Source organism: Trypanosoma cruzi, genomic scaffold (assembly GCF_000209065.1).
Source record: "Trypanosoma cruzi strain CL Brener 1047053512661 genomic scaffold, whole genome shotgun sequence".
Lineage (NCBI taxonomy): Eukaryota > Euglenozoa > Kinetoplastea > Trypanosomatida > Trypanosomatidae > Trypanosoma > Trypanosoma cruzi.
Window position 1 is genome coordinate 1 of NW_001849155.1, and position 16,835 is coordinate 16,835.

Below are 16,835 nucleotides of genomic sequence, written 5' to 3' on the forward strand. Positions count from 1 at the left end.
TGCGGTGGTGGCCGCGTGAGAGTGAGCGAGAGAGAGCCGTGCACCGCCCGCACACACACTCGTATTTCACTCACTCTGTGTGTGTGTCGCCTTGCATGGACTCTCGCCCTCACCTCATCCCACGAAGCACACATATAATGTGCCCATTGTATATATTGCATGCACACCCATGCAGGCCCGTTGGTGCTCTCTTTTGCACGACACGCACCGCTGCCGTCCTGCCTGGCTGCATGGGCGGAGCACCGTAACTGTTTTTGTTTTGTTTTTATTGCATTGAGTGGGCGACCTCTCTCTCTCTCTCTCCCTGTGTGTGTGTTTTGCTTTACGGGAGCAATGAGAGTGTGTGCGCTGGTCGTCCCACGCTTCGGCTTTTTGTTTTGTTTTTCATTGTTTTGTGGTTGAGTGCACCCATTCCGCGGGCTGCGTGTGTGTGTTTGTGTGTGATGATATGAGTAATTTGCGTGTGTGCTATCTGCCTCTCTCTGCCGTTGCTTTCGTCTGACTCTCTTGTGCCGCACAGCTGCTCTGCAATTATAGGCGCTGCCAAACGCACAAGCACATGCACACACATGCCGTGGAGCAGTGTGAACGCTGAGAATGCACGCACGCACAGGATTGTGGCTGCGGCGGTTGCTGTTGCGAGAGAGGCTTAGGGACTGCGATTTGCCTCGTTGGCATTTTGCAGTAGTTATGTTTGCGACGTGCAGCCAGTAAGTGGTGTGGCAGCGAGGGTGCCTGGGATAAGTGCGGATTGTTTCCAGCCTGGCAGCTGTAACTGCGGACGTTTTTTTCCCGCTGTGGATTTGTCGAAGAGGTATTTTCCGGCTGTGCGGGGTGATGTCCGAATGCTTTGGAGGAGACAGCGGTGAAAGGAATGGCGGCAGTGCGTCGGTGCTGCGGAGGGCAGCTGTGCCCTTTTGCATTCCTCAGGTCTATTTGTGTGTGGGCGTTTCTCGGTGTGTGCTGAGGTGTGGCGAATAACGACGCACCCTCCGTGACTCCTGCTTGTGGTGTTGGCAGCCGCTGTGTGTTTCCGGTGCACTGTTCCTTCGTCTCCTGTTCCGTGTGTCTGTGTGCGTGAGTTGTTGTTGTTGGGAGTGACTGCGGCGGGGATGATAATCCCACTCACTGTGGAGGGGTGACGGTGTTTACTGTTGTACCTCTTTTATTGGGCATTTCTTTTCTATTTATTTTTTCTTCATTTATTTCTTACTCACGAAGAAGCAAAGAAGCGCTACCGTGAAATTTGAAGGCACTGAAGGGACTAACAGCACACACACCGCCCACACACACATATTTATATGCACTCACGTGTTGCTGCAGTTATGGCACCCCGCACACACAACCTTCGCCGCGTGACCGGATCCAGCGGAAGGAGGAGGGAAGGAAGAGAGAGTGAGCCGCAGAGGTCCAACATGTCCCGGCGTGCGTTTACTTCCGCGGTGCTGCTCCTTCTCGTCGTGATGATGTGCTGCTGCACCGTGCAGCCTGCTGTGGTGCCAAAGTCAGGGCGGGGATCTACAAAGAGGAAATTGTTTTTGCTGCAGACGACGCTGGTGCAGCCGAAGGATGGGGTTGTTCCAGTTACGACGAGGGATTCATTTGTTGCACCTTCTCTCGTCAGTGCTGGTGGAGTAATTGCTGCTTTCGCCGAAGATCACATGGATGCCGAATATCAAGATGGTCAAGGAATTAAGTAAGCCCTTTTCTTCTGATGTAGTTGCGGGGTACATTGACACTGCGTGGAATTGGTCCACTGTTGTTGGTGAGGTCAATAAAAGTATAAGTGGAGGGCACACACTGTGCTTGGAGCAGCGGAGGGAGAGGAGAGTTTGGGTGCTGTGCTCCGCCCCACAACAATCACGAAGGACAACGGAGTGTTTCTTCTTGTGGGAGACTCTGATGTGTCCTATGAAGGTGGGTGTTGGAGAGAGGGCGGATTGGAGCTGAAACTGCTTGTAGGTGATGTCACGAATCCCACGGGTGGCAAGCAGAGTGGACGGATCGAATGGGGCGGCCCCAAACCACTCTCGAAGAGGATCTCTTCTGCTTCTCACAAGGGTGAGTGGACGGAGTTCATTGCTTCTGGTGGCGTAGGTGTTGTGATGGAGGATGGCACGCTTGTGTTTCCTCTGATGGCGAAGGATGAGGCAGAAGACGTTTGCTCCATGATCATTTACTCGACGGACAGCGGCAGTGCCTGGGCGCTCTCTGAGGACATTTCCCCTGCGAAATGCCTTAACCCCCCGCGACACCAAATGGGAGGGATCACTTCTCATGATTGTTGACTGCGAGAATGGTCAGAGGGTGTACGAGTCGCGTGACATGGGGACAGCGTGGACGGAGGCCATCGCGACACTCCCAGGCGTGTGGGTCATAAAACAGGAGTCTCTCAGAAGGAAAGCCTGCAAGCGGATGCCTTCATTACCGCGACCATTGAGGAAAGGAAGGTCATGCTGTACACTCAGAGAGGGAATGCCTCGGGGAAGAAAAGGGCCACTGCGCTCTTCCTTTGGGTCACGGACAAAAACCGCATGTTTTCTGTTGGACCGGTTGGCATGGACAATGCTGCGAATTGGATTTCCGCCAGGACCCTGCTGCACTCGGATGGCAGTTTGCGTCTTTTACAACGAAGGGGCAACGGTGAGGGCCGTGTCATTTCAGTTTTCCCGCCTGACGGAGGAACTGAGTGCAATCAATTCCGTCTTCAGTAATTGGGCGCAAAAGGGCATTTTCTTCTCCAGCTTGTCTACACCCACGGCGGGTCTTGTGGCAGTTTTGTCCGGTGCGGCCAGCGATGACACGTGGAACGACGATTACCTTTGCCTGCATGCGATGGTGAAGGAATGCAGTGAAGGTCAACGATGGGCTACAAGTGACGGGACTTGAGTCCAGGGCAATATGGCCTGTGAACATTCGGGGTTAATAACGTGCGTCGTATTATTGAGCCACGACTTCACACTTGTGGCGTCGGTGACCATCGAAGAGACACCGAATGGGAATACTCCTCCACTGACTGCGATGCTGGCGGACACTGCGTCCAATCGTACCATGGGACTGTCCTACAGCCATAATAAGAAGTGGGAGACGTCGTGCGAAGGCAAGAGAACAACACGGACCAGCACTTGGGAGCCGAAGAAAGAATAACAAGTGGCACCCGTGCTGCAAGGCAACAAGGCCTCTGTGCACATTGATGGTCATTCGCTGGGGGAGGAATAAACGCTGTTAACAGGCGAGAAACCACCTGATGCCCTGAGGTTTTGCTTTGGCGCGTGCGGTGAGCACGAATCTCATGTGACGGTGACGAACGTCTTTCTGTACAACCGCCCGCTGAATTCCACTGCGATGCGTGCACTCAGGGACAGGATCCCCGTTCCGACGAGAGAAGCGGCTCCGACACCGCCCGAGAAGATCCGAGTGGTTGACAGAGTCAGAGAGCACATTGCTGGGGATATTACAGAAGAGAAATGAATGGGCACGACGCCCTGGAAACGAATCCCCACTACAAAAAGTCACCTCGCGGGGTGTGGAGCGGCGTGAGTCCCGGCGACCGCCTCGCCTCTCCCAACGACGTGAAATCGATACTGCGTGATTTAATTGGTAACAACACCGTGCGTGTGTGCGTGTCTTGTGTGCCGCTGCTTCCTCTGGGATTGTATTTGTGTCGTGGCAGCCTTCTGAGCCGCAGAGTGTGGATTAGCGACTCCTCACGGAGAATGCACGCCGCATTGCCTGTGCTTTTACTGTCTGTTTTTTTCAATGCTCTTACTTTGTAATGTTCTTTTTAATGCAGTTTAGCTGGAGTAATAAGTACTGTTGGTTTTTATTTGCGTAATGTTTAGTTACTGCACACTGTAATGAGCGAAGTGTTTCTCCTCTTTTTTTTTTTTTTTTGTTTTCCACACACGGTGCCGGCGCTGCGGCTGTGCGTCCCACGGACTGCGCGAAAGGAGGATTGGAGAGACAGGCCGGATGCCGCATGAAATGTGAAGGATGTTGTGTGGGCTGGTGAGACAGTACTTTTTTTTGTTTTAATTTGATTTTCTTCTTGGTGCGGGCAATGTGTATATTACACAACCACACGGTTCTCTTGTGCTGCTCGGCACATGAAAAAAAGCCCTGCCGAATCAAATTTTACTAATTTTTTAATTTTACTTTTGGGAGTCATGCCGGAGCCTCAACCTTTTTTGCTTTTTCCTTTTGTAAATCCCTGCGGGTTCTTATTGTTGTTCTTGTACCCGCTGTCACTGTGTGTCTCATCGCGTCCCGTCGAGTCTCCCACTGTTGGCTGTGCTGTTGAAATGCCCTCATTCCTTTTCCTTATTCCCTGCTAGAGGCGCCGATGGTCCGCGACGACGATTGTTTGTGTTTCCCATTTTTTGATGGCACGAGGGTGACTGGGCGCGGCCTGCAGAGCGCACTCGGAGTGGAGCGGATGGTGTGCGCCGTGCGTTATTGTGAGTGTGGATCGACACCCGTTAGAGAAGAGAGAAGTAAAGGACAGCGCCGTGGACTTGTATGCGCCCCGTCCCTCTCGTCGCCGCCGTGTGTGTGCCGTGCGCATGGCTCTATCTTGCGGTGCGACGTGGATGGCGGTGCTTCTGCGTGCGTTGTGCGGCGGGCTTCTCTTCTCCATGTCTTTCCCCTTTTGTGTGTGGGAAAGTTGTGGGAAAGGATATGTGCGGGAGAGTGAGCGTGGGTGGCTGCCAGCCTTGCCCTGCGCATTGGGGACTTCCATAGACGTAGATTTGCTTGACGGCGTTTCGCGGCTTCCAGGGCGTAGAGAGGAGGAGGATGGAGAGGGTCTGTTGTGGGCAGAAGGAGGATGGACAGGACAGTCCCCTTCCGTGTCCTTCTCGGTGTCGTTGGCAGTAAATACTGAGAGCATAAATTTGAGCGAGTGCGGGATGAAAGGTTTATGCCGCTTTGTGTGTGCTACTCAATCGTCGTCATTGCAGGCTGTCGTTACGCTGCGTTGTGGTGCGGTGCCGTTTGATGAGGGAGGGGCGCGATGCCACGGCTGCTGCGCACCACAACCATTTATTGCGTCTGCATCGGCATTGTTGTTTTTCAGTTTGTGTGAATTTTTTCTGCGCTCGCATAATATTTTATTTTGCTCCACGATGAATTTGTTGGAGGAGCTTTGGTTTTGGTGCCTGCTTCACGGCGCTTCGCCTTGTGTGTCGGTTGCGGTGCTTCCACGTGGTGCCAAGGCTTTTGATGGGGTGTTTATTCTTCTTTTTGCGCCCTGCAGCTAATCTTGTTTGGCCATGGCGGCAGCAGTGGGATTCTGCGACTGCGCGCTTGCCGTGCGTGTCTCATCTTTTGCCGTTGTTCCCTTGCTGTGTTGGTGGGGAGGAGACGAGCGACTGCGTCGGTGGAGTTGCGCCCCCGTGGGAGAGGGAAGGCACCGACCGCTGCTGACGGCGACGGTCTTTGCTGCAGGCGATGTGACGGGATGACGTCACCGGCGTCACAGTTAACCGAGATGGATGTGGGCCGCACTGCATCTCCCACCCCTCTCTTCATCCCCTCCGTCCACTGCAGTCACACGCCACACGCACCGCAGAGCAGCGGCGCGACCACCATCTGGATGTCTGTGAGCCAATCGGAATGCAAAATCGGTGTGGACCCTTTTCCCCGTGTTTGAGTGCTGCCGCCGTGCTTCTTTATTTTTCCTTTGTTGTGTATGCCGTGCGTGTATGGTGCCGCTGCTTGCTGCGCAATGCCGACTCGCGTGAACTAGAAACGACACTTTGACTGCTGGCGACCGGCGAGCTCTCCACTCCACTTACGCACCACCAACGCCAACGCCTTTCGGACGCGCTTGATGGCTGGCGGTTGTAACGCTGCCACATGGTCTGTCTCGGCTCTTGTGTGTCGTGCACGGCATCGGGACCGCCCTGTGATGCAGCCATTCGGCAACAGGAGCGGTGCCAGTGGTCATGTGGCTTTTTGCCGGGGTTCCGCCACTCGGCGCGGTGGCTTTGTGGGGTTGTGTGGGCGGTGGGAGGGCAATGGTGTCACTGACTTGATTGCGTCTGCGCGGCTTTGTGTCGGCGGCTGTAATGTGATGGGGATTGTATATGACCGGATGCCTCTGCGTGCCACTGTGTTTGGTTACTGTTGTTGCTGCCTTTTATTTCTTTTCTGAGCGTGCAGTTAGAGATACTTTTGTTTGAACAGCACAATTATCGTTTCAAGGTGTTAGGGATTAATTTCAGTATTAGGATTAGCAGTATCAGTATAACAATCTGGCGGAATCGTGTCACTGGATTTGCCATCTGTAGGAAGGGATTTGCTAGGCAGGGGTTATGGCCGACGGGACGAGTGCGACACACCACGACGGCCCTTTTGGTTCCTGTTTGGGTTGGTGGATGTGGTCTGCGGAGGGTGCGTGTCTGCGCGGCCGGCACCGCTTGCAGTGCAGGGCCATTGCGGCTGTGCGTGTGGCGCTGCTCATTGTGTTGGCGCTGGTTGCGGCGGCGTGGATGCCCGCGGTGCATGCGGTTGTATTGCGACTGCGGGGCGGTACGGTGGACAGGGGCATCACAATTGGCCGCGCCGTGGACAAGGTGCTGATGGACGGCGTGTCCATCACGAACGGCGTGGCTGTTGTGTTCGACGTTGCGGCGATGCTTCCCAGCGCGCTGCGCATCGAACTGAGGAACTGCGTGTGCGACGGCGGTGCGCAGATCTACGTGCGGGGCTACAGCGGCGAGCCGACGAGTGACCGGAGCCTGGAGGTGAGCGTGAGCGGGCTGTCCGGCGACTACTGCTCGCTTGTGTTTGTGCACAACCTGCCGGCACAAACGAACGTGACGGTCCGTGACTCGACGATTGTGACGCCGGGGCCGATGCGCTACTCGCAGCTGAGCGGGCTGACGGACGCGGTGGCGTCGCCGCTAGTGCTGCACGCGACGTCGCTGTTGCAGTCGCAGCTGCGTGTGAGCAACACTGTGCTGAGGTCGTTGCACGCGGGCGGGTCGGCGGTGTACGTTGGCGGCGGCGTGGACCTGCTGTCGAGCGCGGTGGTGCTTGACGGTGTGTTGCTGGAGGCCTCGGGCGGTCCGTCCGCGTCCGCGATGCATGTGGCGTCCTCGTCGCGCCTCAGTCTGCGGACCCACTCGGTGTTCTCCGTGACAAACGTGTCGGTTGTGAGCAGCGGCGGTGGCTTTGTGCTTGGCGAGCGCCTTGCGGTGTCCGACTCGGTACTGCGCTTCGTTGGCGTTGAGGGGTCTGTTGCGTCGTCGCTTGTGCGCTGCGACGGTGGGACGGTCGGTGCCGGCGGGTGGCTGAGGCTGCGCGACGTGTGGGCGGTGGGCGAGGCGTCGTCGGTGGCGTCGCTGTCGGGTGTGACGCTGAGCGGCGGCGCCGTGTCGATTGCGCGCTGCGCTGCCACCGGCGCTACGCTTGTCTCCGGGCCGACGATCACGAGCGGCGTCGTGTCCGTGCAGTGCAACCGTGCCGGTGGTCGGGTGCTGCAGAGCAGCGGCGACTACCGCATGGCCGGCCTGCCCTCCGTGAGCGTGGTGCCGTGCGACGGCTGCGCGGTTGCGCTGGCGTGCTTCGATGGACTGACGGCGTCGTTCACCGACTGCGTGAGCAGATGCCGTGCCAGCGGTGTGGGCGAGGCGTGCCTGCCGTTCGACGTGCCGCCTGCGAGGGTCGGCGGTGGTGGTGGCGGTGCGCAGGGCTGCGTGAGTGGCGTGACGCTGACGGAGTCCGTGACGGTTGGCGGTGGGCGGGCGACGGCGTGCTTCGACTCGGTGGTGTTCAGCGGGCCGATCACCGTGGCGCTGGACCTGCGCTCGATGGACGCGTTCGCTGACGCGCTGAACGTGACGCTGCGCCACTGCGTGCTTGCGGAAGGTGCGCAGCTGCGGATTGGTGGCCTCAGCGAGAGCACGGCGCGCCTGATGCCCCACGCCCTCGTCAACATGACGAACGTGACGTCGCTGGAGGGCACGATTGTGCTGCATGGCGCGATGCCGCTGCACTCGAGTGTGCTGCTGGTGAACTCAACGCTGCGCGCGACGGTTGGCGGGTCGCAGTACGTGCCGACGACCCCTGGCTACGAAGGATTCCGGTACGGCCCCGCGCTTGTACTGGACGGTGTCCGGCTTCTGTCGACGCGGTTTGTCATGACGCGGTCTACGCTGGTGTGTGGCGGGGGTTCGTGCGCTGCGATCCTCGTGGAGCGCGGCCTTGGCGTGAACCTGTCCAGCGTTTTCTTCATGAACAGTTGCATTCTTAGGTCGCAGACGCACGTGATGTACGCTCTTGCATCGGACCTGCGAGTCAGCGGCGGCTCCGTGTTCTCCATACGGAACAGCTTGTGGAGTGCTCCGAGCATCGAATACTATGAAAGTGCGTGTGTGTTTAAGGATGTTGCGGTGGATGGCGGCAGCGTGCTGCAGATTGTGTCCAGCGCTTTCCGTCTCGGCTTCGCCATGCTCATGGCAACCACGCTGACTGTGACTGACGGCAGCTGGCTGGTGCACCGCAACAACGAGGTCCACATCGCATACGTTGTGTACGTGGTCAAGGAAAACGGCGTTGCGTTCCGCGATCAAAGTGTGTGGTCGATACTTGACAACAAACTCGCGTATGGCTCGTACTCGTCGACCCATGCACACATGACAAACGATTGGTTACCACCGTCCGACACGCGCCCGATCATCTACGGCGTGTGCAACGAGGTAATGGGCTCCCCTGTGACGGATTACCTAGAAGAACTCAACATTGGAGTGCCCGTGACGGTGTTGGACTGCGGCGCGTGCACCGTGGAGGCCGTGTGCTTCGCTGCGAGGACGAGCAGCATCAGCGGCTGTGAGTGCGTGTGTGCTGCTGGGGGCTACGGTGACAAATGTCTGCCAGCTGCGGTTCCGGACGGCCTTGGGTCGCTCCCGCTCTCCGAAGCGAAGAACACGGAGGTCCGCTGCGTGCACGGTGGCAGCATCAGCTCTGTGGACTATCCTGATCCCGGTGTGCGTGGTCTGTGCTTCGTCAATGTGACCTTCACCGCCGCGATCGTGCTGGACCTGTCGTATTTTGACGCATCACAACATACACTAAACATCACGCTGCTTCATTGCGTCCTCATGAGCATGCTGATTAAGGGAAGTGGTGCGCGCGTGCATGTGAACGTGACATCCTCGATGATGGATTCTGGTGAGCTGGAGTTCAGGGGTGATTTTGGAGCGAGCTCCCAGATACTCGTGGCGGGCAGTACGCTTGTGACGACGTCGGAGCACGCCATTTTATTTGTGAAGTTTACTCTCAGTGCGAAAATGACGCTGCTGCTACTTGACAACTACATCGAGGGGAATAGGCACGCAGTCTATTTCATCAATGATGTTGTTGTTGATGGTGGCGGGATCATTGTGAAGGGAAATACGCTGAGTACAACGAAGGATGATGACGGTGTGGAATCATCTGTTTGCGTTAATGCTGTTGCTGTGAAGAACGGCGGCTACTTTGACGTGGAGAACAACACGATGGGCTCGGCTGTTGGCGTTATTCTTTTTGGGGATACTACCGTGAGCTCCGCGGGGCTGCTGCGAGTGGCGGACTGCACCTTCGTTGGCGGGACGGAAATTTTTGATCCCGCGCTGGTGTATTTGTCTGGCTCGGTGACACTCGAGGGTGGTGCGCAGTGGCGTGTGGAGGGAAACAGCGTGGGTGCAGCCTCAGTATTAACCATTCAGTATTCCTGGCAAAGAATTTATTTGTCGGGCAGCGGCACCACTGTGGCGCTTGCAAAAAACCGTCAGGTGGAAGGAAACGCACTCTTCGCCAAGCTCTTTAAATCGAACACGATTGTTGAGTCACCCGCGCGCTTTGTCGTTGGGTGCAACCTGCAGGGTGATGAGGAGGTGTCGTACGACGGCGTGTTTCCGGAGGGCGTGGAGGTGTTCAGGTGCGGCACATGCGACGACGACGCGGCGTGCTACATGCCCGGGACGGAGTTGGTGGACCGCAGCTCGTGCTCGTGCAGCTGCAAGGACGGATGGCATGGCGCGTCGTGTCTTCCCCTCGAGGTGCCCGACGCGGTTGTGCCGCCCGCAGCGGAGAGAGCCGTCGACGGCGACACGAGCTGCGTGGTGAACCAGACGCTGAAGAACCTCACGCTGAAAATGTGGAAGACGCACCACTGCTACGCGGGTGTGACATTCAGCGGCATGGGTGCCGTGCTGACGTTCTTTCTCAACAGCATGCCGCTGCATCTCCCCATCAACATCACGCTCACTGGGTGCACATTCCGTGAGGGTGCCGCCCTGCAGTTTTTTGGGGGTGCTGAGGCGGCCGAGTCATCCGGCGTCCTGATCCGCGTGAGCCAGACGGTGATGCGGTCCTCTACCGTTGCTTTTTTACGTGCCTTCCCGCAGCACTGCGAGATCGCCATCACGGAGGTTGATGCGGTACAGAACTTCGCGGTTGAATTACCGGGTACTGTGAACAACATATGGAGCGTGTTTTTGCTGGGCGACGTCTTGTTGACTGCGTCTTCGCTGTTGGTCAGCAACGTCAAGGCGTATGCAGCAAAGCGTGATGTGTTTGGTTTGTACTCGACCGGGACGCTGACGCTGGAGCGTGGCAGCTCGCTGTACGCGCGGTACTGCAGCTTTGAGGGCTACAAATACCTGTTCTACGTTTACAGTCTCAGTGTGAGTGGTCACTCCGTTTTTGCACTGCTCAACAATACGATGTTCTCCGGGGTAAGCCTGCTGCTTCAGCATCAAGGATTCAGCGTGTCGGATCACAGTGTGTTTCGCGTGGTGGGGAACAGCGGCTCAGCTCGTTACGCTATCTGTAACGATGAATTGTGGACCGTCCAGCAGTCAAGCTGGTTGGACTGGCGCGACAACGACGTGGAAGTGGGTGCGATGTTTTACGACAGTGGCTCCGCTTTTGTGAGCATTGACAGCAGCAGTGCTGTGACGCTGACGGGCTGCAAGATGGGCTCGACGGGGTTGTCTGTTCCTTTGCTATCGCAGGCTGACGCCGGCTACCGGTTCGTTGCTGGGTGTCTGATGGTCGCGGGACGGGTGGTGACGACGGCGGCTGAACTGGCGCTCCACGGCATCACCAACGTGACGATGGTTGCAGTGTGCGGGGAGTGCACGAAGGAGGGCGACTGCTTTGCCCCGCTGACGACGGCGGTCATTGGCTGCAAGTGCCAGTGCGCTGCTGGAGGGCACGGCGATGTGTGTGTCCCGGCGCCTGTGCCTGCTGGCACGCCACCGCCGCCGCTGCCGCCAGTGCCACCCACACCGCCGCCACCGCCGGTTGGTGAGTGCATCAGCGACATTGTGTACCCCGAGGTGGCGCAGACTGTGGGCAGCGAGCTGTCGTGGCTGTGCTACCGCAACGTTACGTTCAGCGGGGGCGGCATGAGCCTGACGGTGCTGATTGGGGCGATGACGGGCGACGTGGCGAATGTCACGTTCGATGGATGCACGTGGAGGGACGGGGCCGTGCTGTTGCTGTTGGGCAACGCCTACGCCGCTGTGGGGTCGTTGAACATTGTCGTCACCGGCAACACATTTAGTGACGCGCTGCTCAGCCCGGAGGGTGGGTTTCCACCGCGCACGAACATCACGATCAGCGGAAACCGCTTCACTGCCACGAGGCTGATCCCTCGGTCGGGTTTGGACCTTAGGAAGCCGTCGTGTGTTGCGATGAATGGACTGGCGATCAGCAATGAATCCGCGGTGGTGTTCAGTGGCAATGTGTTTCAGAGCGTGACGGCATCGTCAAGCGCCATTTACGTTGTCAGATCTGCGGTGAGGGTGTCGTGGCACTCCGTGTTTGCGGTGGTGGGCAATACTTTTCATATGGCTGGCGGTGACAGTACGCTGATACATCTTGAAGGGTCTAGCCAGTCCTTGTCGCTGAGTGTACTGAACAACTCTGCCGTGGTGATCCGAGGCAACTTTGTGACGAGGCCGGTGAGGTACTTCTTATTACTAATTTTGACATTAAGTGTGGAGTCTTTTTCAGCGGTTGTGTTTCAGGGCAACGAAATAAAGCGAAGCTCGTTTGTGTTTTTCCCAGGCTTTTCTTCCCGCATCTACTACAACTCATGGCTGCAGCTGAGTGGCAACCTCTGCCGTGAATCCCCATCGGAAGCGTTTGCTTTTCTTTATCCCAAAGTGAATCTCCGCGATTCCACGGTTTCTTTGTCTGGCAACCGATTCATGTCCAGCAGGGGCACGCCGACAGTTCTGCGGATCTCCACGTGGTCCCGCGATATCACCAATGGAGCGATTGTGGCTGCGTGCAACACAGTGAACGGCGAGGAGGAGGGGGCTAGTTACGACATCCCGTCCGTGTACAACGCCACCATCCTGAGCTGCAGCGACCCATGCGCCCTTGCGGCGTCGTGCTTCCCCGCGTACACGACGACGGTCTCGAGTGATGGCTGCGCCTGCAGGTGCGCGGAGGGCGGCCATGGCGATGCGTGTCTGCCCGTTGCTGTCCCCGAGCCACCGAGCACCGACGGCGCCGACTTGTGCGTGCGGGACGTGCGTGTGGATGTGGAGGTGAGCGCCGGTTTCGGGACGTCGGTGGCTTGCTACGTTGGTGTGATCTTTGCGGCGGACGTCGTGGTGGACGTGGAGTCGATGTCAGGGAGCGTGCGCAACGTGACGCTGGTGAACTGCACGTTTTTGGACGGAGCAAGCCTGTACGTTGTTGGGTGGCGATCCGACCCGACTGCTGGCGAGCGCGCCGATGTGTTGATCAGCGGGCTTGAGTCGCGTTCCGGTGGCGGCGTGCTGGTGGCGAACCGATTTCTGCCGGGCTCGCGCGTCACCGTGGTGGACTCGGTGCTGATTGCGGAGGCGCGTGTTGCGTACCGCGGCGCCTACGGCCTTGGCGACGCCTCCGCGTGCCTCGTGCTGCACAACGTGAATCTGACTGGGAGTGTGCTGACCATTGCGCGCACGCACGTGGCGGCGGTGTTCCGCGACGCTGTTGGCGTGTTGTTGGTTGGCGGCGTGGCGCTGTCGTCGCGCGGTGCGCTGTACGTGGACGGGCTGTCGGTGCAGACGGCGCTGGGGCTGTGTGTGTCGGTGGAGGGCGGTGTTGCGGCGAGTGGCGGCTCCGTGGTGGCGTTTGTTGACAGCGACTTCCTGCTGTGCAAGCACGCGGTGTCTGTGCGTGGGGCTGTGAGCGTGTCGGGCTCCGCTGTGGCGCTTGTGCGAAGTGACTTTGCGTCGACGGGGGACTACGCGGTGGCGTTTTATTCGACGGTGAGCCTGGATGGCGGGTCAATGCTTCTGGCGAAGGGCAACGTGCACGACGGTGTCTCGAGGGAGATGCTCTACGCCGCTGGCGCTGTGACCGCTGCTGGGAGCACGCTGAGCTTTGTGCGCAACCGAGCGCTGCTGCCGCGGATGCTGTCGGTGAGCCTGTCGCTTGCGGCTGGGGCGCATTTGGGGGTGGCGTGCAACGACGCTGGTGGCCGTGTCCTGTCGACGGCGGAGGAGTACGCAGCAGCTGGTTTTGGCGACGCTGGGAGCATCGACGTTGTTGGGTGCGACGCCTGCGACAGGGACACGCACTGCTACGCGCCCGGGACGGCGGCGGCGAGCATGAAGGACGGTGTGTGCGTGTGCGTGTGCGGCAGCGGCGGGTACGGCGAGGCGTGCGTGCCTGTGGGAGCTCCTGCGCTGCCGCCTGCTGTGGGCACTGCGTCGAGTGTGTTCGTCTGCGAGAGCGTGACGGTGCGGTCTGTGTTCGTTGTGCCTGCCGGCGCGAGCGAGGTGACGCTGCGCCACGTTGTGCTGGACGGCGTGAGTCCGGTGCTCTACGTGCCGTGGATGGCGCGGGACGGCGTGCAGATTGTTGTGCAGAACGTGTCGCTGCGTAACGGCGCCGTGCTGTACGTGATGGGCGGTGGAGCGTTGCGCGGTGCGGGTGCGGCGGGGAGCGACGAGAGCGGGCCGGTGGAGCTGTCCGTGTGCGATGTGGAGGCGCTGAACGGTGCGCTTGTGCTGACCGGCACGTTCCCCGCGGGGTCTTTGCTGACGGTGACGGGCTCCCTGCTGGTTGCCGCGAGGTCGACGCCGCTCGTGTATCTTTCCGGCTCGCAGTCCTCGCCGTACGCACCGGTGCTGGTGCTGTCGGGCCTGCGGCTCGTGCGGTCTGTGCTGGTTGTGTCCGGCGTTGCCCTCGTGACTGTGATGACTGGTGGGCGGACGGTGGTGGTGGACGGCGCGGTGCTGGAGGTTGTCGGTGGCGGTGTTGCGCTGGATGCGGCTGTGTTCGGTGGCGACGTTGCATTGTACGCGAGTGCGCGCGTGGTTGCGTCGGGGGGCGCTGTGCTGCGCGTGTCTGGGAGCCAGGTGTACGCTGCGCATGGGTTGGTGTTCGACAACGGGGTGATGGCCAACGCGTCCGCCGTCGTAGTGAACGACAACGCCGGTGCGCTGACCGATGGCGCGCTGCTGGTGCTGCGGGGGTCGGCGTTGTTTGTGTCCGGGTCGTGGCTGTCGGTGCGCGGCAACAGCATCAGCGGCATGCTCCTGTCGGTGCCGTCGCACCCGCGCCGTGCAGAATTTGTGCAGAGCACGCTGACGCTCCACGGGAACGCTGGCAGTGGGTCCGTTGTGATGGACGGCAGCGTTGCGCTTGGGGGCGCCGGCCGAAAGTTCGTCGTGGGGTGCCTGACGCTCAACGGGCAGGCGCTGCGGCCTATGGACTACAGGTCCGCCGGCATCATCGGGGAATTCCGCCCTGTGGCGTGTGGCGTGTGCGACGCCGACGTGCACTGCTTTGCAGCTGCGACGAGGGCGATGTCGGGGTCGTGCGGCTGCCGCTGTGCTGAGGGCGGGTACGGGCGCGACTGCCTGCCGGTGTACCTGCCGCACGTGGACGGGTGCAACCGCACGCCCGCCATGCCGCCGCTGAGCCACACGGCGACGCTGACGGAGACGTGCAGCCTGACGCCAACGTGGACGCCGAGCCTGAGCGCGGCGCACTACAGTCTGACGCACTACAGTCCGACGGAGACGCTGCAGGTGACGGAGACGGTGGCGCTGCCGCCCACGCGGACCCCGACGGCGTCGGTGAGCAGCACGCTGTGGTGGAGCGACGTGGCGTGCCCGACGCTCGCCGTGACGACGACGGCGGCTGGTGGAAGCCTGACGCAGAACGACATCCGCGGCGGTGGGAGCGCCGTCCCGACGCGGCTGATGGTGGCGCTGCCGCCGCCGTTTCGGTGGGCAGGCGACCCGCAGCTCGGCAAGCACCTGAGCTTTGTGCCTGTGTCGACGGCGCAGCTGAGCGGCTTCGGTGGTCCGTGGGGAGCGATGCTGCGCAACGCGACGTGGGTGCGCAACGCGACGAATCCGTCCACCGTGCTGGAGCTGGCTGTGCCCGTGCACCGCGGTTACTTCATTGGTGCCGACGAGACGATAGTCATTCGCTGCGACGCTGCGACAGTGTTTGGCGGCTGCAACGGTGTGCTGCTTGGGTCCTTCACGATCAGGTCCAACACGCTGCCCGCCGCTGCCAGCGTCCTCTCGGCGATCACCGGCGTCGTTGCGGGTGCGGCGGCTGTTGGCGTCGTGGTGACCGGCGGGCTGGGCTCCGTTCTGGAGATGCAGGCGCTCGGCGTGTTCGCGAGGATGTCATGCGCCTCGGCGCAGGAGCGTGCGAGCACCGCTGCGCTGCCGTACTTCCTGTCGGTGTTTGCTGCCCTTGACCCGCTGTGGATGGTGGTGGGCAACGCGCTGCTCGCCGCTGTGTTCGGGTGCGTGCACTGCGGTGTGACGGCGGCCTTCCAGCGGCGGCGCGGCGTGGACGCGGCGAGTGCGTGGGCGGCGATGCGCTTCCCGAGCCTGACGTACGTTGTGGCGCACGCGATGCATCTCGGCATATTCTTTGGCTCCGTGCTCGCACTGGCGATGCCCGACGCCCGCGTGCAGCACCGCGTGGTTGGAGTCGTTGGCGTGCTGTACGGTGTGGCGTTCCCTGCTGGCGTGTGCTACTTTATTGCCTGCCACGTGGGCGCGAGCTTCACGAGGTACTGGCAGTTTTCGAGGAAGCCGCTGCACGAGCGCCTGTTGTACCCCGTCGGGTATTGGCACCCCGCGGCGCAGCAGCGGATGTACGGCGGCATGCTGACGAACATGAGGGGCAGCCACGTGTACTGGTGCGTGTTCCAGCCGTCGGTGCTGTGTGTGGTGGGCCTGATTGCGGCTGTGCATCCGCCCGTGGGAGGCTGCCATGTCCAGTACTTCTGCATGGCGGCTGTGCTGCTTGCGGGTGCGGGCGTGGTTGCATTCACGAACATGATGCGCTCGGCCTTTCTGACGATGATGCAGACTGCGAGCTTTGTTCTCCTTGCGGCGCTGTGCGTGAACAGCGCGGCGAACCATCTTGCGCCGAGCGACGGCGGTGCGAGGGCGTATGCGGCTATCGTGCTGCTGCTGACCGCTGTGCTGCTTGCGGTCACTGTGTACAGCGTCGTTGTGCGGTACGCGGAGGACCACCACTGGCAGGAGCTGCGCGAGCCGCGTCGTGGTGGGCTGGAGGCGCTGCTGCGCGATGACGAGGAGAGCGACGAGGAGACGCAGAAGCTCCACGAAATGACGTCATCGTCGTATGCCTCAGGCACCACCGTTGCGTCGTCGTACCGACCACCCGCACAGCAGGAACTCATGGCCGGTGACACCCGCTCAGACGCACAGAGCGTGCTCGACCGTGCATCCAGTGCGAGCCGTATGATCGATTACGCCGCCATGTGACGTACACCACGTAGAATTAGTAAGTGTGAGGTGCTTGAGGGGCCACGGCTGTGCTGCGCACCACAGCCATCTATC

At 60.0% G+C, this 16,835-nt stretch overlaps 2 protein-coding genes and 1 pseudogene across 2 annotated transcripts, besides 4 other annotated features; all 3 read left to right on the forward strand.

Annotated features, from left to right (window-relative positions):
- Window positions 1-1,482: a sequence feature (heterozygous, Esmeraldo-like haplotype).
- Window positions 1,302-3,425, forward strand: Tc00.1047053507179.7 (annotated as a pseudogene).
- Window positions 1,483-1,859: a sequence feature (haploid, Esmeraldo-like haplotype).
- Window positions 1,860-16,835: a sequence feature (areas not merged during assembly with more than two copies in the genome that could not be assigned to a particular haplotype).
- On the forward strand, window positions 4,563-5,258 carry Tc00.1047053507179.14 (uncharacterized protein; the record flags this gene model as incomplete). The annotated part of the gene is made up of 1 exon (XM_803613.1): window positions 4,563-5,258. One exon carries the CDS (start codon window positions 4,563-4,565, stop codon window positions 5,256-5,258), a length of 696 nt encoding a protein of 231 aa, XP_808706.1.
- Tc00.1047053507179.20 (dispersed gene family protein 1 (DGF-1), putative) lies at window positions 6,315-16,760 on the forward strand (the record flags this gene model as incomplete). The annotated part of the gene is made up of 1 exon (XM_803612.1): window positions 6,315-16,760. One exon carries the CDS (start codon window positions 6,315-6,317, stop codon window positions 16,758-16,760), a length of 10,446 nt encoding a protein of 3,481 aa, XP_808705.1.
- Window positions 11,242-11,291: a microsatellite.